This window comes from Protopterus annectens, chromosome 2.part2 (assembly GCF_019279795.1).
Source record: "Protopterus annectens isolate FY-2018-M chromosome 2.part2, PAN1.0, whole genome shotgun sequence".
In the NCBI taxonomy this organism is placed as follows: Eukaryota; Metazoa; Chordata; order Ceratodontiformes; family Protopteridae; genus Protopterus; species Protopterus annectens.
Window position 1 is genome coordinate 491,237,839 of NC_056730.1, and position 27,500 is coordinate 491,265,338.

The 27,500-nt window shown below is 42.1% G+C and overlaps 1 protein-coding gene across 2 annotated transcripts in view; it reads left to right on the top strand.

Moving 5' to 3' along the window:
* EXOC6B (exocyst complex component 6B) overlaps positions 1 to 27,500 on the top strand; it is a 5,967,963-nt gene that overhangs the window by 3,619,052 nt on the left and 2,321,411 nt on the right. For both annotated transcript variants that reach the window (XM_044063970.1, XM_044063971.1), the window contains exon 17: positions 16,025 to 16,159. In XM_044063970.1, the coding sequence (XP_043919905.1) occupies positions 16,025 to 16,159 (135 nt within the window). The remainder of the gene's footprint in view (positions 1 to 16,024; positions 16,160 to 27,500) is intronic.

A 27,500-nucleotide genomic window follows, 5' to 3' on the forward strand; every position in this document is an offset into this window, starting at 1 on the left:
TCCAAAGGGGTTTTTTGAAGGTCCAGGATAACCTCCAATGTTTTGGCCCTTTGGGAGGGAATAAAGTTGAGTCCTTTGGTTAGGAGGTCTTCCGTGGCTGAATCAAGGGGGAAGCTGGACAGGTTAAAAATAGTCTGTGCTTCTTGCCCTTCTGTGTGGTGGTCGTGCTGGGTGGTCAGTATGGCTGGTTCCTCAAATGTCATGATGACCTCGTTGTTCTGGTTGTTGTCCAGTGGCGACTGTTGCCTCTGCCTTGACCCCTGACCCTTTACTCTGCCTCTTTGATTTGCTCCCCTGTGGTGTGGATCTGCTTGGACAGAGTCTGTGCCCTGGCGTAAGAAATGCTGCAGTTCATTGTCGAGGGCTGCGGTGCTTTGGTGGCGAGGCTGTTGGACTGGGGGGTTAGCCGTTTGTGCTGTTGATCTGCTTACATGGCTTGGGCCAAGATTGGGTACTGTCCTGTTGGGCCCTCTATTGTGGTTCTTGTCTCTATGCTGTGTCGGCATGTGTTGAGGGTGCCCTCGATGTGGTCCTTGCTCATTTTGTTGTTACATTCACCTCCTGTCATCCTGATAGCCACTGCGGTGGTCAATGGCTGGTGTTTGGGCCACGTATTTAGTCCTGTATTGGATCGTGCCTGTTCTGGTAGGGTTGAGAGTGTACGCTTTGTTTTGTTGGTACTGCATGAAATATCTGGCCAGTTTCTTCTCTTTTCTTTGCTTGATTTGACCCGTTAGTTTAGAAAGTGTGGCACTGATGTTTTGCAGTTCGATGTTTAGTGAGAAGAAACTAGAATGCTGTCTAATCGTGTCGTAAATACCTTTGATTTGTTCATGCAGATTGTTTGTCTGTTTTGGTTGTGGTTAATGATGACTCTCATGCCCGCTTCGTTGTAAATTTTAAACAGTGCCTGGTACGTGTCTCCTGTTTCATCGAGGCCATTGGGAAATTTGTACACTCTGAGGCCTTTAGGCACCATTTTGTGGTTGATGCATGTCTCGAGGTAAAAATTGTCCCACACCACTTTCTTGTGGCTCATGAGGAGTCTTTCAAGTTTTTGAGATAAAAAGCGGCAGCCATTTCTTGTGATCCTGGGATTGTTAGATCCGGCGTTGTTCTTTTCATTGGGACGCTAGCGCTGACCATCTGTGTTTTCAAAGTTGGTAAATGGGTTGGGTGCGCCTTTGGTCCAGCAGCTGGTCGAGTAGAGCCAAGAATTCTTCGACTGCTCCACTCACAGCAATCCAAGCTATCTGGTCACCCTAGCTCGGGCCTTATCCCAATCATCTTCCATAGTGGAAAACATCATCAGAGACTTAGGGCTCCACAACCAACCGAGCGCCCAAAATGGAACTACAGGGAGACCAGACAACAACACAGGTACCACAGCAGACACCGCCTCCAAACCCATCCTACTCGACCAACTGCTGGACCAGAGGTGCTCTAGTCCATGCTTGGCCCTCGGGTCTACTTTATGCTTATCCTGCTCTCCCTCTCATCTCACAATTTCTGAAGAAAGCACGGCAGTTGAAAAACAAAAAGATCCTCATTACTCCATATTGGCTTCATCTGGCCTCACCTGCTACATCAACTGTGGATCCTCAATCCATCCCCAACATTGATCTCCCATCTGCAGGATCTGACTCACCCCAATCTAACAACCATGAAGCTGACACCTTGGTTTCTCCACTTCCATTGATTGCCAGGCAGGAAAACCTCTCGTCCCCTGTGCGCAATATTCTTATTGCATCTCATAAATTGTTCACCAGACTAATCTATCTCAATAAATGGAAAAGGTTTTCTCTATGGGCAGTGAATAAACAGACCCCTTGTCAGCCCCAGTTCCTGTGGTTTTGGATTACTTAGCACACCTTTTCCACTCTGGGGTGTCTGCCTCTACTGTTCGTGTGCATTTAGCTGCCATTTCGAATTTCCATATTGGTTTTCAGGATTTTTCACTCATGTCACATAGACTCTGTAAAACTTTCTTGAAGGGAGTTCTTCACCTAAAACCTCCCTTTAGAGAACCGGTACAGCCTTGGGATTTGGCCTTGATCATGCAAGCCCTAACAGCTTCCCCCTTTGATCCTGCGTCTTCATGTGATTAAAAATATCTCTCGTGGAAAACGTTTCTAATTACAATCACATCGGCCAGACACTTTTCAGAACTTCAAGCCTTATGCATCAAACCTCCCTATCTCATTTTCCATAACGATAGGGTATCACTGAGAACTAATTCTTCCTTTTTACCAAAAGTGGTGCCAGAGCAGTCTGTCAACCAATCTGTTGACCTTCCAGTATTTTTTCCTAACCAGTCTAACAGTGGAGAGTATTGCCTGCACACCTTGGATGTGCATAGGCAAATATGATTTTATCTGGACAGAACAAAATCTAACCGTAAATCAGTCCAACTTTTTCTGGCTTTTCCTGGACCAAGACTACTCATCCAGTCTCAAATGTTACATTGGCTTCGTGGTTGAGAAATTGCATTACATTTATCTACAACAAGAACAATGTCACCTTACCTCACAGAGTGAAAGCACATTCTACAAGGTCTCTGGCAATTTCAGCAGCTTTTCATGCTAAGGCTTCCCTCAATGATATTTGCTCAGCTGTGACTTGGGCCATTCCTCATACTTTTATTCTTCATTACAAATTGGATTTGACTTCCAGAGGTAGAGCTTCCTTTTGCTCCATGGTGCTCAGGAATGTCCTTCCATGAGGGCCACCCAGGGACACACGTAGCTGGGGACTCTGTCCCATCAGTAAGGAATGAACGAAGATGAACATCAGATAAAGAAGTTGTGTCTTACCATAACATTCCATCTGTGTTGTTTTATCTACGTTCATTCATTACTCCCCACCCTCCGTCCCCCTCCGGAGGTTCCTGGTTGATCTCATATACTCCTTTTTTGTAGATCTGTTATAACCAGAAGTAGTCTCTACTTTTGTTTATTAACTTGCAAACACGATCTGAGGTAACAGGGAGCAGAGCATTCTGGGTAGGACCGTACCTCAAGAGTTTTTGGTTGACGCGAGCTTGATATATGGTTGGCTCAGTTCTGAGGACGGAACAAATAATCCATCAGTAATGAATGAACGAAGATCAACAATACAGATGGAACGTTATGGTAAGACATAACTTTTTATATAAGGTGTTTTTCCTAGTTTGTGTTACTTCATGCAGGAGAATTTCAGAATTATAAGCTTCGATGTACACAGACAACTCAAATGTCGCCATACCTCTTGACATCTAAGTGCAAGAAATCTGGGAAAAACCAAAAATAAAGGTGGGGGCGTCATCATGGGTAGATTTTAAATATTGCTCTTTTACACTTATAAACTTAGAAAGTTGCTAGAATTACATTTTTTTCAGTAGTATGCATTTTTGGGATGATTTGAAATCTGAAACTTCATGTCATTATTTAGTGATTTCAGTTCTTAATGATTTGCCAGGAAACCACAAATTTTATAAGGAACAGATTAAAATATGAGCAAACATCTAGACAGTTGCTCTAAGAGAACTGTTGGTTTAATAAAAAAGGTGGCCTGCTACTCAGTGAACAGCCTATATAAATGGCTGGCCCCTGTGCTGTCTTCCACTGTGACAATTGTGCAATTGGCACAGCTTGGAGAGCTGCTTTTTCATATGTTAATGAGTGGTGAGATAAATAATGTTAGGCAAAGAGCAAATAGAACACATTTAGGAAATGATGTGTCTATTGAATGTAAAGATCATTCAACCCCTATGAAACAAGATGATGGCCCGGATAACTTTGGAATTCTGGATGCAAGTATTCAGCAATCTGAAGATCCGGATTGTTTAGCAGGAAACAAAAAAGAAAGAAAGGAAGATCACACCAAGTAACAAGGAAGAAAAAGAAACTGATTCATGTTTGTAAAGAGAATACATACTAAAAAGGACCCTGCTTTGTTATGTAACACACAGGTTACATGAAATGGTAATATTTTTAAATCAGAAAACCTTCAGTCTACAGAAAAAGACATCATTTCCCAAAAGAGAACGTAGAAAGAGGCAAGGGACAGGTGAAAAGGAAGAAATCAAAATTGAATGCGGAAGGATTGAAGAACATTACTGTAAGAAAAAAGAAGATAAAGACTGATGTTGACTGCATGGCTCGAGCTGTGGATTTACAATACCAGCTGGATGAGAATTTAATACACAATGAAAACAGTGGGATTAATAAGACTAATGGTGATGAAGATCTATCCTTTGTAACAATTGATAGCACAGATATTACTGTATTAGAAGCTGAAGATTCTTCAGAGCTGGTCAGCAATGATATTCTTGTAATTGGAGGTTCAATTATTAGTGGAACTGATAGTGTAACTGATAAATATATTTGTAGAGAAGATAATGAACATAGAGTAGTGCTTGCCAGGAGCAAAAACAGAAGATGAGACAAGCCTTGGAACGCCTTAATGCAAGGAAGTACGGATCTGTTTTTATTCATGTTGGTATAAATGATCTCATTAGCAAGGATTCTCTGACTGTTAGTAGGGAACTGTTGGAGTTGTTAGTTGGAGCACTTTGGTTCTTTGGGTGTGGCCTTCTAAGCCCCTGTTTTTGTCCTTATTGTGCTCTGCCTTATTTTCAGGTTTTTGCAACTGCTTAGGAATTCTTCCAGACATTCTGCAAAGGACTAGTAAGCTGTAACATAGATGTGAGTACTTCTAATATCTTTTGATCTACTAAAAGACATTCTTCAGTAAGTACTTATTACCCTAACTCTATTCTTTCATGTTTGTGTAGCCCCTTCATCTGTCTTGTGGTTTGATGTTCTAGTACATCTAGCATGTTAAATTTCTTGTTTTATGTATATGCCTTTCTAAGAATGCTTACTGAATTTCGTACATGTCAAATGAGGGTGTTTGAGGCTGCATGCACCCCTGTAATCCTGGTTTGAATGTTGTAGCACATGCTAGCAAGATGGCACCCACTCACCTGAGTATAATTTATTTATTTATTGACATTTGTTAACCTGGTTGGTCCTGCTGGGATTTTGGACCCCTTTTCAGAGGAGACCCGAGGAGAAAAGCTCCAAAATAAATGATATACAAATACATTCAAGTTTAAACAATTGTACAATCATTAAGTCTAAGATAGTAGATTAGACATATATACAAGTTACACAGAGTGCAATACAGTTGTGTGTGTGCAAATGTCTCAGACACAAAGAGAAAGCAAACAATCATACAAGTATAGAGACAAGCACAGTTTTACTATTTTATACAGGGGGTTCCTGTGCAGTCAGCCAAACTTAAAATAAAAAATAGAGAAAGAATCTTACAGGGAGATGTGGAAGAGATAGTAGAGTGAAGCACCAAGGAGAGAGGGGGGGAATTAGGTTGGGTCGAAGCATGGGCAGGTTTTGGAGTTCCGAAGATGAGTTTTTAGTTCATTTTTAAAGTGTGAGGAGTGGGTGATGGAGCGGATGTGAAGAGGAAGTTTGTTCCAAACTCGTGAGGCAGAGTGTTTATACAGCAACTTACCTATGTTTTTTTGGGTTGGTAGATGTCTAGTAGTTTCTGGCTGGAGGTACGGAGGGTTCAAGATGGAGTATAGGGAGAGATCAAGGAAGGGAGAGATGGGCAGGCTGAAGGTTTGTAGATAACAGAGTATAATATTTGGAACTGAGATAGCTGCAGTTGTTGGGGGAGTTTTAGCCATTAATGAGATACAGTGTTGAGCCTTGTAAGGGGAATTAGTAATAAATTTGGCTGTTTAATGGTATGTTTTTTGAAGTTTGTTTAGGGTTGTGGCCTGAATGTTGCTGAGAACTGGGGTGGCATACAGGATGGAGGGGAGGAGGAGAGCCTGTCCTAGGGTGAGTCTAGAATTGGGGGTAAAGAAATTTTTGTTCCGATATAGGCCCAATTTCTGATGTGTTTTCTTTATACATTGGAGTATTTGGAGGTTAAATTTTATTTCGTCATCAATGAAGACCCCTAAGAGTTTAGTATGGGTATCTGGTTGGATGATTGTGTTGTTGGTGGATTTGATGGTCAAAGTAGTTTTAAGCTGAGGAAGAGTAGTAGTTTAGTCTTTTTTGGGTTTAGTATGAGTAGGTTGTCTGAAAGCCATTTTTCAGTGGATGGAAAGGCTTGTTGTGTTAGGGAATGGAGCTCAGAGATACTGTTTGAGGTTGAGATAAGTGTAGAATCCTCTGCGTATTGAATGAGGGAAGATTCTTTGCAAGAAGTGAAAAGATCATTAGTGAAGACATTAAACAGGAGAGGATTTAGGATGGAGCCTTGAGGCACCCCAGTTAGGGCAGGGAGGAATGGAGAGGAGGAGGAGAGCCATTTAATGGATTGCTGCCTACTGCATAGGTAACTAGAGAACCAGGCTAAGGAGGTGGAAGATAGGTTGAGGTTGGCAAGCTTTGTTAGTAGTAGAGGATGTGAGACTGTATCAAAAGCTTTAGAAAGGTCGAGGAAAAGACAGGAAGTCAGTTTATTGTTGTCAAGAGCCTCGGCAATAGTATGGGTGACAGATAGAAGAGCCGTAGTTGTACTGTGGTTGGGGCAGAATCCAGGTGGAGTAGATTGTGCTGGAGGAGGTGTTTTAGAAGCTGAGTGTGGATGCATTTTTCTAGGATTTTAGAGAGGGGAGAAAAAATGGCAATGGGAAGGTAGAGGGGTCAGTGGAATTTCCACCTTTATGTAATGGAATAGTAAAGAAGGATTTCCACAAGGTGGGTACAGTGGCTTCAAGGATAGATCTGTTGATTAGAATAGATACAGGGTATGCAGTAGATTCAGCAGCAAGTTTGAGGAAGGAAGGAGGTAGGTCATCTGTGGAGGGAGAACAATGTTTGAGCTTGAGGAGAGATTTGATGTAAGATGTGGGAATGGGGTGAAAGGAAAAGGTAGTTGAGTTTAGAAGATTTGCAGGAGGAGCAGAAGTAGAGTTAGATTTAGAGGGTAGGCGATTCTGGATACTGTTAATGAAGTGTTGATTAAGGAGGGTAGCAGTTTCCAGGGGGGATGTATTTGGGTATGGGAATGGGTTTGAGGGACTACCTGGAGAGAGAATTTTGTTCAGGGTAGACCAAAATTTGTGAGCGTTGGAATTGTTGCTGAGCTGAGCTATAGTACAACTTTTTATCATTTGTGATATGTTTTTTTTTTGTTTGGTTTCTTAGTTTAAATTTGAGTAGTAGGGGATGTTGTTTAGTTTTGGTCCAAGCTTTCCATGCTCTGTCTCTTTGATGCATAAGGGACCTAGTTTCTTTGGAAAGCCATGGTGCCTGGTTTGGTTTTATTGTAATCTTTGTAATGGGAGCTAGAGAGTCTAGACTGTTAAGGAAAATGCTATTGAATGTACTTACTGCATTGTTGAGAGGTAGTTCTTTAAAGATGGACCAGTCTATGTTAGCAAGTATATGGTTGAAATGGTTGGCATCAAAATGGGATAGTTTACGGCAGTCTTTAGTAAGGTGTGATTTGGGAGTTTGGCAGGAGTATCTGAGAACAGAGGTAGGGAGATGGTCACTAAGGGAGTCGGGTAGGGTAGTAGTAGTATGGGGGGAGTTAGTAAGGATCCAGTCAAAGGTTGAGCTGGATGAGTTTTTGTGAAAGTGGGTGGGGGCTGCTATTAGTTGCTGGAAACCATGCAAGTTGATGCTGAGTTGTGGAGAGTCAAAAGCAAGTTTGGACGAGTCTATGTTCATATCTCCAAGGATAAGGGTTTCATAGGGTAGAGAGTGGGAGAACCAGGATAAGATATTTTATGGTATGGGCAAGTTGTTTCCTGGGGGGGAGATAAATGGAGGCAATAGCAATTTTTTTGCTGGGATTCAAGTGGCAGTTTGTGTTGATAAGTTCAGCTGGGTGGAAGTCTGGAATAGGTGATGGAAGGGGAGAGAGGTTTAGGCTATTGGAGTAGAGAATGGCTACGCCACCTCCTTTTTTGGGAACTCTGTCTAAGCCGTAGATGTTGTAGCCCGGTGGGAGTATTTTGCTATTGGAAATATGTGGTTTGAGCTAAGTTTCTGACAAGGAAAGAATATGAGGTGTAGTGTGAGTTATCCGTGCGTGTAAGTCAGTGATTTTGTTAGATAAGCTTTGAATATTGAGAGAGTAAATGGTTAGGTACTTGGGTAGGGATGTATTTTGAGTTTGTGGATGTGCGTAGTTGGAAGTATAAGGGGAGGAAGGGGTAGGAGTAGTGTTGGGTATAGTTTGGGTGTTGGGGCAGTAGGAGGGGCCAGGGTTGGGATGGATGTTGCCAGAGCAGAGTACGTTATTTGGAAGAAGAGAGGAATGTAGTTATAGGTAAGTGGAGTTTGTAAAGCTTCGGTTTAGATTTGATGGTAGGTTTGAGGATATGGAGTAAAGAGAATTTGTGTAGACATGTAGTGGAGAAGTTAGAGTTGGAGAGATAGTCATAGAGTGAGTAGATGATGGCTTATTGTATCTGCAGGAGGTAGGAGAGAGTAGGAATGGGTTGGGTAGGTGGCAGTAGTAAAGAGGTATTGATGGAGAGAATGAGGAGGAGTATGGTAGGTATCGTCCAGATACAGACTTGCTGTATCCAGGACTGTTGTTAAGCTTCTGAGCCCCCCCCCCCAAGCCTTTCTGTGTTGGAGGGAAGCCTTCTAGCTTATCAGTGGGAGTGGTAAGCACTAGGTAGCCTATCTACCATGGGAAGAGTGGGTTTTGGCCCTGAAATTGTAGTTCATTGGCCGTTTGGGCAGTTTTTCCATCTCATTCTACTTTCTGGTAAAAAGCCTGTTTTGCGTTCGGTCCCTGCCTTTCCTATAACTAGTGTAGTCCAGGTACAGATTTGCTGTATCCAGGACTGTTGGTAAGCTTCTGAGACCCCCTAGCCCTTCTGTGTTGGAGAGAAGCCTTCTAGCTTATCGGAGGGAGTGGTAAACACTAGGTAACCTATCTACCACAGGAGGATTGGTTTCTGGCCCAGAAATTATAGTTTATTGGCCGTTTGGGAAGCTTTTCCATCTCTTTCAACCTTCTGATTTAAAAGTCTGTGTTTGCGCATGTTTCCTGCCTTTCTGGTTAGTAGTCTAGTCCAGGTACAGATTTGCTGTATCCAGGACTCTTTGTAAGCTTCTGAGCCCCCCAAGCCTTTCTGTGTAGGAGGGAAGCCTTCTAGCTTATCAGTGGGAGTGGTAAGCATTAGGTAGCCTATCTGCCACAAGAGGAGTGTGGTTCCTGGCCCAGAAATTGTAGCTATTGGCCATTTGGGCAGTTTCTTTTCCATCTCTTCCAACTTTCTGGTTTAAAAGCCACACTTGCGCTCGTTTCCCACCTTTCCTGTAACTAGCCTAGTCCAGATACAGAGTTGCTGTATCCAGGACTGTTGGTAAGCTTCTGAGCCCCGCAAGCCTTTCTGTGTTGGAAGAAAGCCGTCTAGCTTATCAGTGGGAGTGGTAAGCACTAGGTAGCCTGTCCTACCACGAGAGGAAAGGTTCTTGGCCCAGAAATTGTAGTTTGACCATTTGGACAGTTTGTCCGTCTCTTTCAACTTTCTGCTTTAAAAGACCACTTCTGCGCTTGTTTCCCGTCTTTTCTGTAACTAACCTACTGGGTAGCACTAGAAAGCCTTAAACTGATACAAGCCTTCTAGCTTAAAAGAGAGACTTTGGAGTGAATAAGTATCAGTTTTCTGTACTTTCTTGCTGTACTTAACTGTTTTCCGCCTAAACACAGATTTTCTAGCATTTATTGTGATTTAAAAGCTTGTTTTTTTCCACATATTGTACTTGACTGCCTGCACTTGTTTTCTTTTTAAATAATTTAACTGTTGTAGGCTACACACTAAAGTGCGATAGCCTTTTCTGATCGTTTGTAGTCATTTAAAGCTGTTTTAAGTGTATTTTTTACCGTTTATGCCCTATCTTTTAAAAAAACAAAAAAAAAAAACAAAAGAAAATCCTTGTTTCCTGCCTTTCTAAGCTTGTATAATCCAGTTTTCAGGCTAGTGCTGAATTCAGGGCTGTGATACTAGTTTCTGAGTTGCCCATACCTTACTTGGATAGAAGGAAGTTTCTCTGTTCACCTGTGAGAGAGGGGAGCTTTGAGCAGCCTCTCTGTCCCTGGAGGAGTGGTTCCAGCCCAGAAGTTAGTAGTTTATTGGCCATTTTGGGCTAATTTCTATCTCTTTCATTTCCCTACTGTAAAAAAAACACGTTTGCACGGTTTTGCACACAGGGCAGTGCCGTTGGCTACCGTTAAATTATTCCCGGCTCCACTAAGTCTCCTCTTCAGTTTTTCCCTCGAAACTAGTCTAACTCTCACTTGCTCAGACCTAATAGCAAGCACTAATATACCCTGACACTGATTGCCCAGGGCAAGGCTCTTTATTCACCCCTCACCAACCAAGCAACTAAGCAGCTCACCCTATTATTCAGGCATGACCAAAGGGCAACTCCAGGTGCACTGTCCAGTCCAGCTGGTGAATCTGTGTATCCTGAGGCAATGTTACAACTGCCTCATGTACACAGACGATCCTCTCATCCTATCACAAAACACTAACATATGCAAGAGATACAATTATATAGACAAACTGGAAGCTAAGCTGTCTCCACCCAAGACTGGAACAGTCAGTCAAGAGGAGAAGGTTAACACTTGCACCACACCTCCAGCCACACACAGACCTACTAAAACAGCACTGGCAAAAAATACACATAAATACACACAATCATACTCGGAGGCTCTAAATAAAAACCTGCAAAAGCATCAGAGACCTCCAAACCAGACACCCAAACAACCTGCACTTCCCGTCACAAACCAGATAACACATAAAACACAAAATCAGTGTGCCGCACAATCACAGCCCTTAAGGTGAAATAACATATCTAACACACTAGTAATAGGTGACTCTATAGTCAGGCACACTGATGTCCCACTCACTAGGCTGGACAAGCAGAAGGTTACTGTTAGCTACCTGTCGGGAGACAGAATCCACCACATAACACAAGCACTCAGGTCACTCCAGAACAAGTACAAATATGACTCTGTCATTGTTCATGTTGGTGTGAATGACTTGAGACGTACCTCCCTGGACTACATGAAAAGAGACATGGAAGAGCTCTCTGATCATGCAGCCCAGGCTTGTATGACCCTGACCCTGAGTAGCATCCTGCCCTCACCAAGAATGATACCTCAGTATAAAGAAAAAATGATCAATTTCAACAATTGGCTAAGCTTCTGGTGTCATTCAAAGGGGATCCAGTGTCTGTCAGCCTGGGCCGACATGCTCGACAAACCGCTTTGCTTTGCAAGAGACAGCTTGCACCTGTCACCCCTAAGATTTTGAATACTGGTCAAAGCTCTTGCTGCCCCCATAGTGCTTTTTTTAGGCAAGGCTCAAAAGTCAAACCCACCTCCGTAAACAGCACAATTAGCAAAAAAACGAGGGTTATGCTACTCAACGCCAGGAGTTTAAATCTCAAAATGCACGCGCTGGAAGTACTCCTCAGTATGGAGAACGTCGACATCTGTGCAGTAACTGAAACCTAGTTCAAGGCTCCAGAGAAGCACCGCAGCACTACTGGGCTGCAACTCAGACCACATGTTTTGGCCACAGAACACGGACCAAAACAGAAAAGGAGGGGGTGTATCCATATTCATCAAGGATACCTACACCTCCAGGTTAATGGCGCAGCATGATACCTCTGAGATCATCCATGTGCAGCTAACATCAGTTAAATCTGCAATGCAAATTGTGGCCTGCTACAGATTACCCTTCATGACCCAGGACCACCACTCCACCTTTCTAGAGACACTGGAAAACATGAAGATCCTACCGAACACCCTGATATTGGGCAATTTCAATTACCCTACCATTCACTGGGAAAACTACTCCAGTACAAATTCCCAGGCCCACCTCTTCCTGGAATTCATCAACTCAAACGCCCTGGATCAGCTGGTAAACTCCCCCACCAGAGGTGAAAACATATTGGACGTGGTCATCACCAACATGGGCGACAGGTGCTCCATACCGGAGTTCAACCTGTCACTGGTTAGATCAGACCATAAACTAATCACTCTGGATGTCCAAACCCCCCCACCACCCCCAACTAAGGAAACCACAGTAAAAAAACTTTTCTAAAGCAAACTTCACCTTACTTCAGACAGAGATGGTAAGTTTCACAGCCCCCACGCTAAAGGATAATGTTGCCCAAGATGCAGAAACCTTTACAAATGCACTCTTTGAGCACCTGCAAGGATGCATGGATCGTGCCATCCCTAGCAAAACCAAGACTCACTACTATAAGAGAAGGAAACCAGTTTGGTGGACCCCTGCAATAAACATGCTATACAATAGGAGGAGGAATCTAGTTCAGAAAAAAAGCAAATCCCAAGAAGGAAAGGACAGCCCTGATCAGTATCAGTAAGAAACTAAGGTTCCTTCATGAAATCATCCAAGGCTAACTTCGAAAGAAAAATAGCCAAGGATTCAAAATATAACCACAAAGCCTTCTTTAGCTATGTTAAGAATCTAAGTGGCAACTCGCAGATATGCACTGAACTAGTGCAAAATAGCACAAAATATACTGAACCTACTGATATTGCCAACATCCTGGCAGATAGATTCAGTGCAAACTTCACCCTCCCTCTCACCTCCAAAAGGGCCCACAACAATACCGGAAAAGTGTAGTGTCCCAAAAATCACAGACGCACAGGTGAAAACAGCCCTTTCAAAAGCCAAAAACACAGCATCAATGGGAGCAGATGGTGTCCCAGGCTGCGTCTTGCATGAACTACAGAATGAACTAACCCCCCCCCCACCTAAACACGCTGTTCAGCCTCAGCCTCTCCACAGGCTACATGCCCATAGAATGGTGCACAGCAACGGTTATTCCTCTCCTCAAAGGAGGGGCCACAACTGACCCTGGTAACTATCACCCCATAAGCCTGACTAGCCTGGTCTGCAAGGCTATGGAGCACATCATCATGGAACTCATTAACAAAGACATTGGGAACCTCCAAACACTTGACCCGACCCAGTTCGGCTTTGTTAAGGGCAGGTCATGCCTACTAAACCTGGTTGACTTCTTTGAGACAGTCACCAAGGCCATAGACGAGGGAAAGATGGTTCATACAGCCTACCTAGACCTCGCTAAGGCTTTTGACACCATTCCCCACTCGGGTATTACAGAAAATTCACCAGCCTGAACATAAAACTCTACGTCATGAGATGGGTTGCCAACTGGCTTACAGACAGAACTCGCGCGGTAAGAATAACGGGCTCCAGGTCCAACTCTAAACCAATCATAAGTGCTGTCCAACAAGGCTCGGTCCTGGGACCCCTACTGTTCGGCATATACTTCTCAAAAGTACAGGCAAACACAGGAGGACTATGGCTAACCAAGTTTGCCGATGACTGCAAACTGGGAGCCATAATTGACTCTTTGGCTGACGCAGACATCCTCCAAAAGGGCCTTACTGAGACGGACAACTGGTGTCAGTAATGGCCTCAAGCAAAATGCCAAAAAATGCATAGTCATCCCATTTGGGAAAAACAAAACACCCACAAATTACCACATAGGTGGCAGCCCCCTTAATACAGAAGAGGTAATAAGAGATCTGGCCACCAAGGTAGATAGTAATCTCTCTTTTGACAATCATATTGCCAAAGTAGTTAGGAAATCCTTCAATGTGGCCCATCTAATTACTGAAGGGTTCGCATCTAGAAACAGAGGTCGTAGTGCCCTCTACTCGTCACTCAGTAGAGCCATCATAGAGTACAATGCCCCATTTGGGATGTACCTCACAAGACACTTCCAACAGCTGGAAAGACCACAAAAGTACCTCACCAAGAGGATTACTGGCCTCAAACATATGTCCTATGCAGCCCGACTGAAAAAACTCCGGCTGTACTCAGTGGCATATCGCTTGCTCAGAGGTGATCTCTGCCTGACTTACAAAGCCATGTCCAACTCAGAATTGATGGACATGCTCCACCTAAAGAAATTCAAGTCACTGCGAGCCACGTGCTCCAGTGAGCTAAACCTCGCCACAACAATAAATAGAACATGCTGGAGGCATAGATTCCTGTCACAGAGACTCCCCATGCTTTGGAACAAAATTCCAAATTGCATCAGGCAGAGCCCCTCACTAACGCTCTTCAGTAGAAACCTTGACGAGTAGATGGGTAACAGAAAATACACCCCTGGGATCAGTTAATTAATCAATGGAGTGGTGAAAGCCGACACACACTGGCTAGGCTTATAAATGCCCTCAGGCAGATAGCCTAGTACCTACCTATGAACCTTTGAGAAGGTGTTTTATATTTAAGTCCTGAGGAGTAGGAAATATATTTGACAAATGTAGATTAGGTGAGTGATATAAAGTAAGAGAGATGGGCTGAGGACTGTGGATTTGGCTGGAGGCAGTTAAAGATTGAAGGATTGGACAGGAGAGGGGTGTGAGGTATTTGCAGGAAGTGGTGTAAGAATGGAGGTTGGGACAGGAAGGGGAGGAAGTGGTTAGAGATGGAAAGGATGGGACAGGAAGGGGTGTGTTTTTTGCAGGAAGTGGTGTAAGAAAGGAGGTTGGGGCAGGAAGGGGAGGGAGTGGTTGTTATACAGGAAATTGTAGTGGGGGTGGGTGGAAATGTGAGTAGGGTAGGGGTGCGTAGTGAGCCCAAGCGCATTGAGGGCGAACGGTAGTGGGGTTAGCCCACCACCAGTGACTGACGCAATAACAAATAAAGCTATCAGTCATGCAGTACAAGAAAAAGGTCAGTATGTAACTGCAAATGTAATAAAAAAAAAAGGCTTAAAAGCTCTGAAGTTGAGTGAAAGTATTAGTGGCTCTGCTTAAGTCTAAGTCAGGGGACACACAAGACTACATCTCCAATAGAAAATTACAGGGGACGGGTTTGGAAGGGAACTTTTATGGTGCAGACAAGGTTTGATTTGGCTCAACTTACACCATTCGGCCTGAAATCAGCCAAGGTAGTGTTTTACCTGCATGTCTGTTGCCATCTAGTGGTAAACAGTAGAAGTGTACAATTATTGTAACCTTTGTCGCAAAAAGGGAAAAAAGTGAATGCTACCGGGAGTAGTAGTACAAATGAGAAAACTAATCTATTGTATTGTCTTGTCTTGCGAGTGCGCTCACCTGAATAATTATCACAGAGATGGCTTTAGATTTAAACACTATAACAGTTTAAAATTGCAGTGATTCAGCAGTTAGAATATGTCGGCATGCACGCTGAGTTCTGGAAAGTAGAGGTTGGCCCGAAGCTAGTTTAGGTATTGCTGGAAGACAAAAAGCCTGTTCAAGATAAATAAATTCTTGAGGGGAGATTAATTCACTGGAAGGTGAGTTGACTTGGCTTGAATGTGTGGAGACTAGGCTGAGTTCTGGAATGTAGAGGTCGGGCTGAGGCAAGTTTATGTATTGCTGGAAGACAAAAAAGCCATTCAGGATAGTAAATTATTTAGGTGAGATTAATTCACTGGAAGGGGAGTTGACTTGGCTTGAACGTATGGAGACTAGCAGATGGGCACACTCACAATGGGAGAGAAGGCAGGATCTGTGGATCTGAAGAGTAAGGAAGATTGTATAAAATCTAAAACACAGTAGTTCTGTACTTTGTATTTAAAAGTGACAGTCCTTGCGATTACCCACTTCATCCTGCTCACTTTAACATCATGAAATGGTGTGAACCTTTTTTTTTTCAGATGGACATTTAGCATGGTACCAAATGCATTCCTTTCTTCTGCTACAGCTACAAAGCCTGGTGTCTTTAAATATCCATATAGTTCAGAAATTGATGGCCTTACATATTTCAATATTGTTTTTGTTGTACTGACACAAGCTACAATTTGTTTTTATTGTAAAAAGCAAACTGCCTGTTAGAGAAGTGAGCCGTTATTTTAATACATTTTGCTAACTATTGCCTTCTGCAGCAGTATGCATTGAGCAGGTCATTGGGTGAAAGACCAAAACCAATACATATGATGTGATTTATCAGTTTTAATAGCAGTTTATTATACTTTTCTTTCTTTATGTTGTATAGCTTGTACAGATAATCATCAACACAACACACCTTGAACAGTCTTGTAAGTTCCTGGAAGAATTTATAACTAACATAACTAACGTACTTCCTGAGACGGTCCACACTGCTCGATTGTATGGCATTAGTACATTCAAGGTAAGGAAAAGAGGATTAAGATTCTCTTCCTCAAGTGCAAGTTCTTCTATTGATGTTGATGTAAAGATTTTTAATGTCCAGTAAAATGCAAAAAACAAAAGTTACTCCTTTTCTAAAATGTTTATAAATTGCAATAAAGAAAATTCATCTTCTGTACTGTAAAGTGTTTTTGTATGTAAATTAATTATTCTGACAATGTTCAGTACACCCCAGGTGCTTGGATTAATTTTCCAGTACTGACACTGCAGTGCATCATAAAGGGAGTTAGCACTTCTGAGTGTGCCATCCTTTGGATGAGAAGTTAAATTGAGGCCTTGTCAGCCTGAGTTGGTGGCAGCTTCTCTGGATGTAAAAGATCCCATGGCACTTAATGAAAAAAGTGTAGGAGAAGTTCCCCTAGTACCCTGAGTAAGTTTCCAATAGTCCGTATGCACACCACCTTGGGTCTCCCCTGGCCTCGTGGGGCTAACACAATCAGCAAACCATAAATAAACAAATAATGTCTTGCATTAATTTAAATATACCATTGTTGTCCATTGTAATCAATACTGACAAGTTATGAATCATTACCTGTGTCAGTGCAAATATCCATCCACTTAATTTCCACAACTTTTGGACATCCCTACACCAGGACCATCTTTCCCATGCTTTGCACATTATTAGTATGTATTGTAAAAAGAAGCATTTATAAGTCCATTCTAGAACCACAATAGGAATTTTTTTTTTTCATTTCCGTTTTTTATTACATTGTATGAATTTCTGATTACATCTGACTTGAAGCTGCTTCAAAGGCCAATGTTTGGCCAACATATTTGTTTGTGGTCAGTAGATTCCACCTTCATTTTCTTCCCTGCCATGGACCATCACCTAGTGTCTGACTGTAAGCTTCATTTTCTATTAATAAGAAAAACTGTTGCAAAGATTTTGAACCGTGAGTATCTTCTCAGAGTATAAAAAGCTCCCTTCTTTGGGAAAATGTGAGAGGCTTCTCAAGTGCAAGAGTCTAGGAAGTCCAAGCATCCTAAAAGGATGAATAAGAAATTAACTGTGAAAGCTTTCTATGCTGAGTGCATTTGAGATCTTTGTAACTGTCTCTTAAACTTACATGTACCTGAAGACATGAGTTCCAAAGAATATCAAATTCTGATATCTCCTTTGGACATTTCCCTATCTTTGGCAGCTGCCAACAAGATACTGGCATCTCAATTTCCCCAGTCCTGTCAAGCAAATAGAGCTGCATTGCAGCTGGGCATTGGTTCTTATTCACTTACATCTGGCTGTCAAGTCCCTTTTGTTGTGAGAAGCTTCTTTGCCTTTTCTGACATGCCAGTTGTTTTTATATAGGAGGTTGCGGGGAAGATGCTACTTTTAGATTTTTTTTGTTAAAATTTTTCCAAAATGATTACAGCAACAACATCAGCTTGTGTGTTAATAAAAAAGTGAAATAAACCAAATAAGAGTTCAAACAATTCAGAAATAATTGAAACTTAGCACAGTGCTACTATTTGTCACTACCTTATCCATAAATATAAAGTCTAAGCATGTCTAGCTTGCACTGCACCCTGTAGGCCTAACGTCTGGAGTAACACATCTGTTAGTTCCAGCCTCAGACCATCAGTGGTTGATTGCAAATGTTTTTTAAACACCTTTACTAAATTGTTACTTGTGACTTTGGCAAACTTACATTTATATAAAAGCAATAAAACCATATTAAGAAGTTTTCGTTTACAAGTACTACATATCACGTATGTTATATAATGTAAGCAACATTATATAAATTATTCAGTGACTGCCTTTCCTTAAACCTCATTCCTCCTACAAATGATTTTTTGCATGAGTTCAAAAAATTTCCATTTTTTTAAACAAGAAATGTCTTTATAGGTTTTAACAGTCATACATTTATGTAAATGAAAACAAGACATATTGACTTATTTTTAGTTGCAAACATTAAACATCACTTGTAATCTATCCAGTCATTGTCAGTCAAACATTACATAGCTCATTCAGATCCTGCCTTCTTTTAAACCTCATTCCTCCTCCAAAATAATAATCTGCATGTATTCCTCCCACAGTTCCCATTTTTTTCTATGTAATTTGCTCCTATCCTTTTCTAAATATCCAATTTCTGGTTGTTTTATCTATGTTACTATATTCATATTCACTACTTTTAGTAAAGTTGGTTTAGACTTTGATTTCCATTTTCCAGTAATTACTTTTTTGGAAGCCACCACAATTAGCCTACACGAGGCCTTACTATGTGTAGGCAATGCCAATTCTGTATCATAGCTCAAAAAACATTTCCTTAGTTATACCAATTTGCTCACCCAATATTTCTGGGAGAGTAATCTGCATGGAATTTTTAAAATCTTCCATCTTATTACACTCCCAAAAAATAAGTTCTCATTTATCTGTTACTTCCCTGTCACACCTCCATTTGCTATCTACCTGATAAAAAAACTTCTTTGGAGTCTACTTGGGGTATAAAAATACCTATGTAAGCACTTAAGATTGTAAATCTTCTAGACTTTGTTGCATATGTGGGAGTCATGCATATATCCCCCCATTGTTTCTTGGAGAAGAGAGTCTTGATAAGCAATTCACAATCCTTTCTAACCTCTTCTGATTGATTCTTATAGTTAACATGCAGTATTTTATATGCTGTACTAATTATCCCTTTTTTTAACAACAGCCTTTCTTCTAAATTATACTAAAAACTCTACCAGTGCTGGTTTTTCACTTAGGATCCTCTATTATTGACTGCAAATGTTTTGATGGAAAGTATGCAATGACCATTTCTGAGACAGTCTTCCTGCCAAAAAGAAGGAAAGGGAGCCAGTTTTGGATTTTCTTCTGTAATTCAGGTATTGGCAAAAAAGATGATTTAGCTTTACACACTCTCCAATCCACTCACTGTTTGGTTGTGATACTAATGATGGCAAGTCTTTTTCATTGGGCTTTGCTCAGAGGCTGTATCCTTCATGGAAAAAGCGAAGTATACTATGGGTACACTTTAAATGTAAGGCCTAAGAGATGCCTCCTCTTAAGTACTACACTGATTTGTTAATAATAAACAAGCCCAGGCCAACTAGTATTTCTCAAGTCATACATGTATTCAAGTATTTTTTAAGAGTGTCTCACAATTATTAGTGCCTAGGCAACCCACCAATTTTTACTGAGAAATATAAGTATTTAAAAGGAGTGTGGCAGCCTATCCTAACACAATTCCTTTGTATGCAGCCAAGGGATATAAGCATGAGGCTGCCATTAACACCCTGATAACAGCAGGGAGTCTTATCTTGGGCAGGTTTGACATGATAGTCTATAAGTGTGCCACCCTAGGCATTTAGGGCAGTTAACTGCCAAGCACAGATGCTCCATTACCAAGGAAGTGTTATTAAACAGGAATAAAATATGTGTGATGAGGTCAGCCACACTGCCTTTAAACAGAAACTTTCTAAGCTAACAAATGCCTCTGTCAGTCACTAAACAGTTGATAAAATGTCACTGCGACACTGTTGATGCCTGTGCTATATGGTATTTGCTTTAATCTTGGTCATCTGATGGCATGTATGGCTAACAACAGATATCCTTCCTCTTAAATATTCCCTTGGACTAGAGTGTACTTTATGGGCCTTCTTTTGCTGGAGGTTTTCAAAAAAAAAAAAAGAGAGAGAACAGCAAAACAGTCGTAACAGTAAAGCAACTCTTTCACTTTCCTATAGCAAAATACAGTAGGAATTTTCAAATCAAACAGTGGTCATTTTGTCACAGTCTTCCACCAAACAGATTAGACAAGAAAAGGCATTTGAAAAGAGCCAGTGGATAGGCAGCAGTGGCTGAAATGGGTATTCCAGCAGGGGCAGGAAGAGTACTATTCCTGCCAGTCAGAAGATCACTCCCTAATATGGACTACATCCCTTCCTCTCCCCGCCCCTCCCCGATGTGTAGACGGCAGACTTTTCTCTGTTCAGATGTCCTTGATTTGAGTTAACCAAAGACTGCTGTGTGGAAGAGCTCATAAGCTCAGTGTTACAGACTAGAGCTCAGAAAAATTCTTCCCTTCTTGGGAATTTTCTATGGCAAAACCAGTTATAAAAGACATCTTGTCTCAACAGCTATAGAATGGGCTCTTCCTATTAATTTCTCAAATTGTTTTGGGTTTCTAATAACATGACGGGAATGGACCCCATTCTTAAGTCAAAGTACGATTAAAGTTCAGTAAATTAGTGTTGTTTCAATCTTTGATGTCATCCAGAAGTGCTCTTCGCAGCACCCGCAATGTGCCCAGTAATGACGACTCCTGCAATTCATATGGGGTTACATGTATTGGTAACTTATCTAAATACAATTGTACATTATTTTTTATAAGATCCATTGCTTCTACTACTGTCTGGGTATCTTTCTTCCACATTGCTCTCATTTCTGCCTGCAGATCCTGATATTTTATGACTTTATGTGTCTCTCTGTATGCAAGACACTGTAGTCACTGGGTGTGGCGATTTCAGTGATCAGTGCTACTTTTGTCTTCTTTTCATGGACAACTATTTCCAGTTTTGTAACATCTAGCTTTTGAAATATTGGTAATGGGTGATACCATGTGATGCAAACTTCCTCACATTCTATGATACACCGTGGCTCATGTTTCCAATATTTTTCAGCCATGTCGATACCATAATGTTTGCACAATCCCCAGTGAGACAGTCTTGCCACATTATTATGCCTTTCAGTATGCAGTCCTTCTGCCATTAGTATGTCACAATCAGCAATGAGGTGTGCAACTGTTAGCAATTTGGTTTTACAAAACCTACATTTATCTGTTTCTCCCACTTGTTCAATGGACTTTGTAAACCAGCATGTATGTAGCCCACTGTCGTGGGCTTCCAATATTAACCTTTCATCTCTTGTTTTGAATTTGCCTCTCTTTAACCATTCCTGTGTTCGTTCTTGATCAACATGAGGTTCTCCCAGAAGTTTTCTATACTTGCAACTATATTTATGCCTTTTCCACATTTTTTGCCTTCTCATCTGATCCTTCACCTTATATTCTTTCTTTTGTTTTTTTGGCACATTCAGTTGCTGCCTGATTTTTATCTATTTCTGGTTTGATTTCCATTCCTACTTGATACCGATATGCTTCTGCTAGATTATGCAGAGAAGTCATCATAGATTTATTCTCCTCATGTTTCAAACCTTTCACTACGTTTGGGTATTGTGAGGTCAGCAGATGTGTGTGTAGTCCCTGATTGCAGATCTATACATGTAATCAGTTTCAAGGAGGCCCATTCCTCCTTTGGAACGGGGAATATATAATCTTGGTATGCACTGATTTTTATAAATCATTTGGTGAGCATGAAACATCCTCCTTGTTTTCCTGTCTAATCTATCCAACACATTTTGGGGCCAGTCAATCACTCCAAAAACTGTAAGTTAGGACAGGAAGAGGAAATTGGGTTATAGCTTGGATTTTCTGCCTAGATGTCAATGCTGTTTTCAGGATCAAATCTAAAGTATTCCTTACTAAGTTTATTTGCATTTGTTCATGTTTTATTGTTGATCCTTCATCAGTTCCCAAATATTTATGCACTTCCTCTTACTCAAGTTCTTTTATATCACATTGTTGTCTCAGACTGATGTTTTCTTGGTGCTGCAGTTTTCCTGCTTTAAATGTTGTTTTTGCACATTTATCAAGACCAAATGACATTCTTCTATCATCTGAAAAAGCTATGACAATTTGCAGTTGTTCAGTTCCTTATCTGATGAGCTATACAGTTTTAAATCATTGACAAAGAGAAGATGAGAAGTGTTTACACTTTGTTGTTTTCTATGAGCCAAATTATGGCCTAAGCTGTTAAGTAGACAGCTTAATGGGTTAAGGGCATGGCAGAATAGCAGCAGTGACAGGCAGTCGCCCTGGAATATCCCCCTTTGAATTTTTATCCGTGGGATAATAATTTGTCCTTTATCATGCCTTAATTGCAAAGTGGTCTGCCACTGTTTCATGGTCACTGTAATGTAATCAATCAGTGAAGGGTGTATCTTACACATTTTAAGCACTCTTGTATCCATGAATGTGGGATACTATCAAAGGCTTTTTTGTAGTCAGTCCATGCCATACTTAGATGTTCATCGTGTTTCACTGTTGCAGTCATTACTCTTGGGTTATCCTGCTGGCAGGCTACCTGCAGTCGGCCTGAATTCCAAAGTCTAGGTCTGGCGTCGGTTGCTGTCGCCTCTTCCCTGACGTTAGTGCACCAGGGGTATAAAAGATGCAGCCGAAGCCATTTTCTTCAGTCTTTCTTGCCGCGCGGTGCCCGAAGCAGAAGCAATTCGCAAGTGCCGGTCGGCCGACTTCTGAGATTTTCGTGTTCGTATTTCAGATCCGAAGTCTTCATTTAAAGCTAAGTACCCCATTGGGGAAACTTTTTTTCTTGCTCCAGACCGATGTTAAGTTAATAATTGTATTTCTTGTGGGAAGCAAATACCTCATAAGGACTTCCATTATTATTGTATTCCTTGCCTAGGCCCTGATCACGACATAGCTAATTGCAGGTTTTGTGCTAGATTTAACCAAGGCACTATTAAGCATCGGTACAATTTTGCATTTCATTACTTTGGCCAAAGATTTAATTACACAATGTCATCGGATACCCATCCGACTACCGCAATTCACAAGAAACGCAAGGAAAAGGAAAAGGACAGGCATCTGAGGTCCAAAACTGACGATGAGGCTTCTCAGGCGCTTTCGCAGCCCCTGACGCCCACTACCTCAGAGCCGGAGGCCGCTTCCAACTCCCACATGGAGTAGACTAGGCCTCTGGAAACTTACGGTATTGGACACTCGGAAAATATTCCCTCAGATGGGTCTGGAGCCGCTGAGCAGGCATCAGCTTCTGAGGGTGTTTTCAGGCCTACACAGTTATATATAAAACCAACTACAGCTCCAAAGGCAAAGACTAAAACACCACTAAAGACAAAGAAACAAATGCAACAAGCCCATGGACAGGCCTCCATGCCCAAAAAACAGATGCTCAAAATGGCCGAAGACCTAATTACTATCAGGGATTCCCATCCCCCTCCTGAGAAGAGGCCTATGCAAGAGACAGAATATGAATCTTCAGATCAGGTTTCCATTTCCTCTGGTTTCTCTTCTGACCAAGAATACTCTCTCCCTCCATGTGAGAATTCCGATGCTGAAGAATCTATCTCTTCAGCCTCCCCTCCTGAGGATTTTTATTTTGGGGAAACCCTGCATACCATGAGGGAGCACTTCCACTGGGAGAGCCAAGACTACTCAGAATCTAAGCACAGGCCTCTTGCTATCCCTCCTGTTTTAGACTTTGTAGATGATGTATTTTTAGAGTCCGGCCTGTCCCCTGTCTCTTTACCCCCCGCACCTGTTAAGCCAGGCAGATACTACAGGGTTCCAGATTCACATAAATTTGTTTATAAAAACCCTGCTACTGACCCAGAAACTATTTCTCAGGGTCCCAAAGGGGTCAAGGCTTCCACTGCAAAAAACCCTATCCCCTCTGATAGGGATTCAAGGGCACTGGACAGATGGGGGAAAAAGGTTTACACTTCTGCTGCCTTGGCTGTGAGGGCTTTAAATTGTCAATTTCATATGCTTAAATATCAGCAATACTTATTGTCACTGCTTAAACAGAAAATGTTAAATTCTGAATGTGCAGAAAACAAAGAAATGCATGATTTATTGCATGCAACTGAACAAGTGGGAAAGCATACTTTGCAATGTGGTTTTGATTCTCTGGAGGCCTCTTGCAGGGCCGCTGTTATGGGTTCTGTCATTAGGCGACATGCTTGGTTAAAGGAACAGAATCTGCCTGATCATGTTAAAGCAAAATTATTAGATGCTCCATTACAGCATGATACTTTGTTTGGTGTTAAAGCAGAAGAGGTGTTGAAAAATATGGAGGACAAAGCAAAATCTATGCAGACAGTTAAGGATTTCTTACAGGTGCAGCCACCCAGATTTAGCAGGAACTGGCCTACAAAGAATTGGTCCTTTCCAGTGTCAGACAAGGCCACAAAGAGGCAGATAGAGATGCCCCAGAGGCAGATCCCAGCTCCAAGGCTCATACAGGCCTAAACAATGGGATGCTTCTACCTCCAAAAGCGGAGAAGACAAATCACAGCCATACAGGAAACAGTCCCGATGAAACCAAGCATTTATCTTTTGGCATTCCCGTTAGGGGGAAAGCTAGCACTGTTTTCACAAAATTGGCACATGATCACCCAGGACAAATGGGTCTTGAACATAGTGTCTCAGGGCTACAGGTTCCACTTTCACACCCTGCCAAGGGCAAAAGGTATGCCAGACCTGCCACACAATCAATGGGCAGAGGCACAAAAGCAAGTTTCATCCCTCATGGACATGAGGGCCATTCAGTGAGTACCACAAGAGCAGGGACAAGGATTTTACTCAAGACTTTTCTTGGTGCCCAGAAAGGACAAAGCCTGGAGACCAATACTGGACCTGTCTATTCTAAACACATTTCTGGATGTTCCAAAATTCAAAATGTTGACTCTGCAGCAGCTACTGCCCATGTTGGGTAAGAAGGCTTGGCTCGTAGCTTTGGACCTAAAAGAGGCATACCTGCATGTCCCAATCAGACAAACTTGCAGAAGATACCTCAGATTCATAGCTGGCTCAATGCACTACCAATTCTTTGCACTGCCCTTTGGCTTATCAACTGCGCCCAGGGTCTTCACAAAATGTCTGGCACCACTAATTGCATTTTGCAGACAAAGAGGAATTCAAATATATCCTTACTTGGACGACTGCCTTATTCAAGCAGAGAACAAAGACATTCTACTAAAGCATCTGGAATTTGTAAAAAGATTACTAATTTGCCTAGGGTACACAGTAAACGAAAAGAAATCAAAACTAGTACCCTCTCAAGAGATAATATTCCTGGGTGCAAGCTTAAATACAACTGCCCAGATGGCTTATCTCACACCAGACAAACAAAGGCAACTGACTTCTTACTTCAAAATGTTGGCAACAAAGACCCAGTTATCTGCAAGAAAAATTCTGCAGGCTTTGGGCTTCATGGCATCCTGCATTCTGCTAATTCCATATGCCAGACTGCATATGAGGAAACTACAATGGTATCTAAAAAGTGTTTGGACTCAACATTGCCACAGCCTGGAAACATTAATTACCCTCATTCCCTGCCTGCAACAGGAGTTTCCATGGTGGGCACAGGCCTGTCACCACAACAAGGGACAGCCATTCACTTTACCCACAGCCAGGCAGACACTAACAGCGGATGCATCAGATTATGCCTGGGGGGCCCACATGGCAGGAAAATGTATTCAGGGCACATGGCCCGCAAGCCAAATGCATCTTCATATCAATCAAAAAGAGACGCTAGCTGTACAGAATGCCCTGACAGCCTTCAAGGATCTACTTCATCCAGGACAACTGCTGATAAAGACGGACAATACTACAGTCAAGTGGTACATAAGCAAGGAGGCACACATTCCTACTCCCTCTGCAGACAAGCCATGACTTTGTGGGACACAGCATTGACTTATCAAGTTCACCTGCAAGCACAATTCCTGCCAGGAAAAATAAATTCTCTGGCAGACAAACTAAATAGAAACCTCATGGATCCCCACGAGTGGAAACTGGATCCCCAAGTCTTCAGCATGATAACAAGGAAATGGGGATGCCCAGACATAGATCTATTTGCTTTCCCCTCACAACTGCCAACTACAGAGATTCTGCACAAGGACTTATCACAAGCAAGCATGGAAAGTGGATGCCCTATCCTTCAGCTGGAAAAACCTAACAGTATATGCCTGTCCTCCACTGCCTCTCCTCCCCAAGGTACTCCTAAAGGTCAGACAAGAAAATCCAAAAATGATACTGATTGCCCCAGACTGGCCACGCCAGCACTGGTACCCAATCCTAAAGAACTTGTCTCAAGGCCCAGCCTGGACATTGCCTCAAACTTCTCACTTACTGACCCAACAAAACAATCAGATCCTGCACAGCCATCTCAGGACCTTAACTCTGGCAGCATGGCAGATAATGTAGCCATTCAGAACACTCCTCTCTCCAAAGCTGTAATGGAAGTTATTTTGGAGGCCAGGAGGCCCAGTACCAGAAAATCTTATGCAGAAAAATGGAAGAGATTCTGTGCTTGGAACCAGAAAAAGGAAGTGACGCTTTTGTACCAAATATTCCACAGATTTTACAATACCTAACTGAGATGCTGGACAAAGGCTTATCCTTTTCATCAATTAAGATTCATGCCTTTGCCTTTTCAGCCCATTACAATACGGAACCACCTATCTTTTCTCATCCTTTAATAAGACAGTACCTCAGAGGGTCCAAAAACATAAGACCTCCAAGGAGAGCACCAATACCTACATGGGACCTCAATTATATCTTGGAAAAACTCACACTGCCTCTTTTTGAGCCAGCCTCAACAGCTGATATAAAATTCTTATCCTGGAAAACAGCTCTGCTCCTAGCAATAACGTCTGCAAGACGAGTCTTGGAGTTACAGGCACTCATGGCTGTGGAACCTTTTATCATTTTCCATCCAGACAGGATTTCTCTGAGAACGAACCCTACATTTATGCCTAAGGTGGTGTCCAGTGTGGCCCTTAACCAAACCATTCACTTGCCTACCTTTTATCCAAACCCACAGAACAAGGGTGAGAGACTTTTGCATTCTTTGGACATACACAGACAGCTATGCTTCTACGTGGACAGAACTAAAGCTTTCAGAAAGACTGAGCAACTTTTAGTGGCATATGCTGCAGGATCACAAGGAAAGGCTATCTCAAAACAGACTATTTCAAAATGGATAGGCCATTGTATTCATTTCTGCTACTCACAGCATGGCAAATCAGTGCCTAAGGGCATTAGGCCACATTCAACCAGAGCAGCAGCCACTTCAGCAGCCTTCCTCAGAGAAGTACCAACCAAAGACATCTTAGAGGCTGCAACTTGGAGTTCAGTGCACACTTTACAAAGCACTGCCACTTACCTCTCTACTCTAAATCCAGAGCAGGCTTTGCCACTGCAGTTCTGCAGGGCCTCTTAGCCTCTCCTAATCCTATTTTGCCCAGCCACCCATCCTCAGCTTTGGGATTCAACCCAAGAGTAATGACTGCAACAGTGAAACACGATGAACAACAGTTGTGTACCTACGATAAATGTAGATGTTTGAGTGTATTCACTGTTTGCAGTTTGAGTTACCCTCCCACCATCCCCCTTTCTTTTGCTGGGTCTTAACTGTACTTCTTTATTCTATACAACCTATGTGGTGTATTTGCTTGTAGATGAAGGAAATGTTTACTTTAG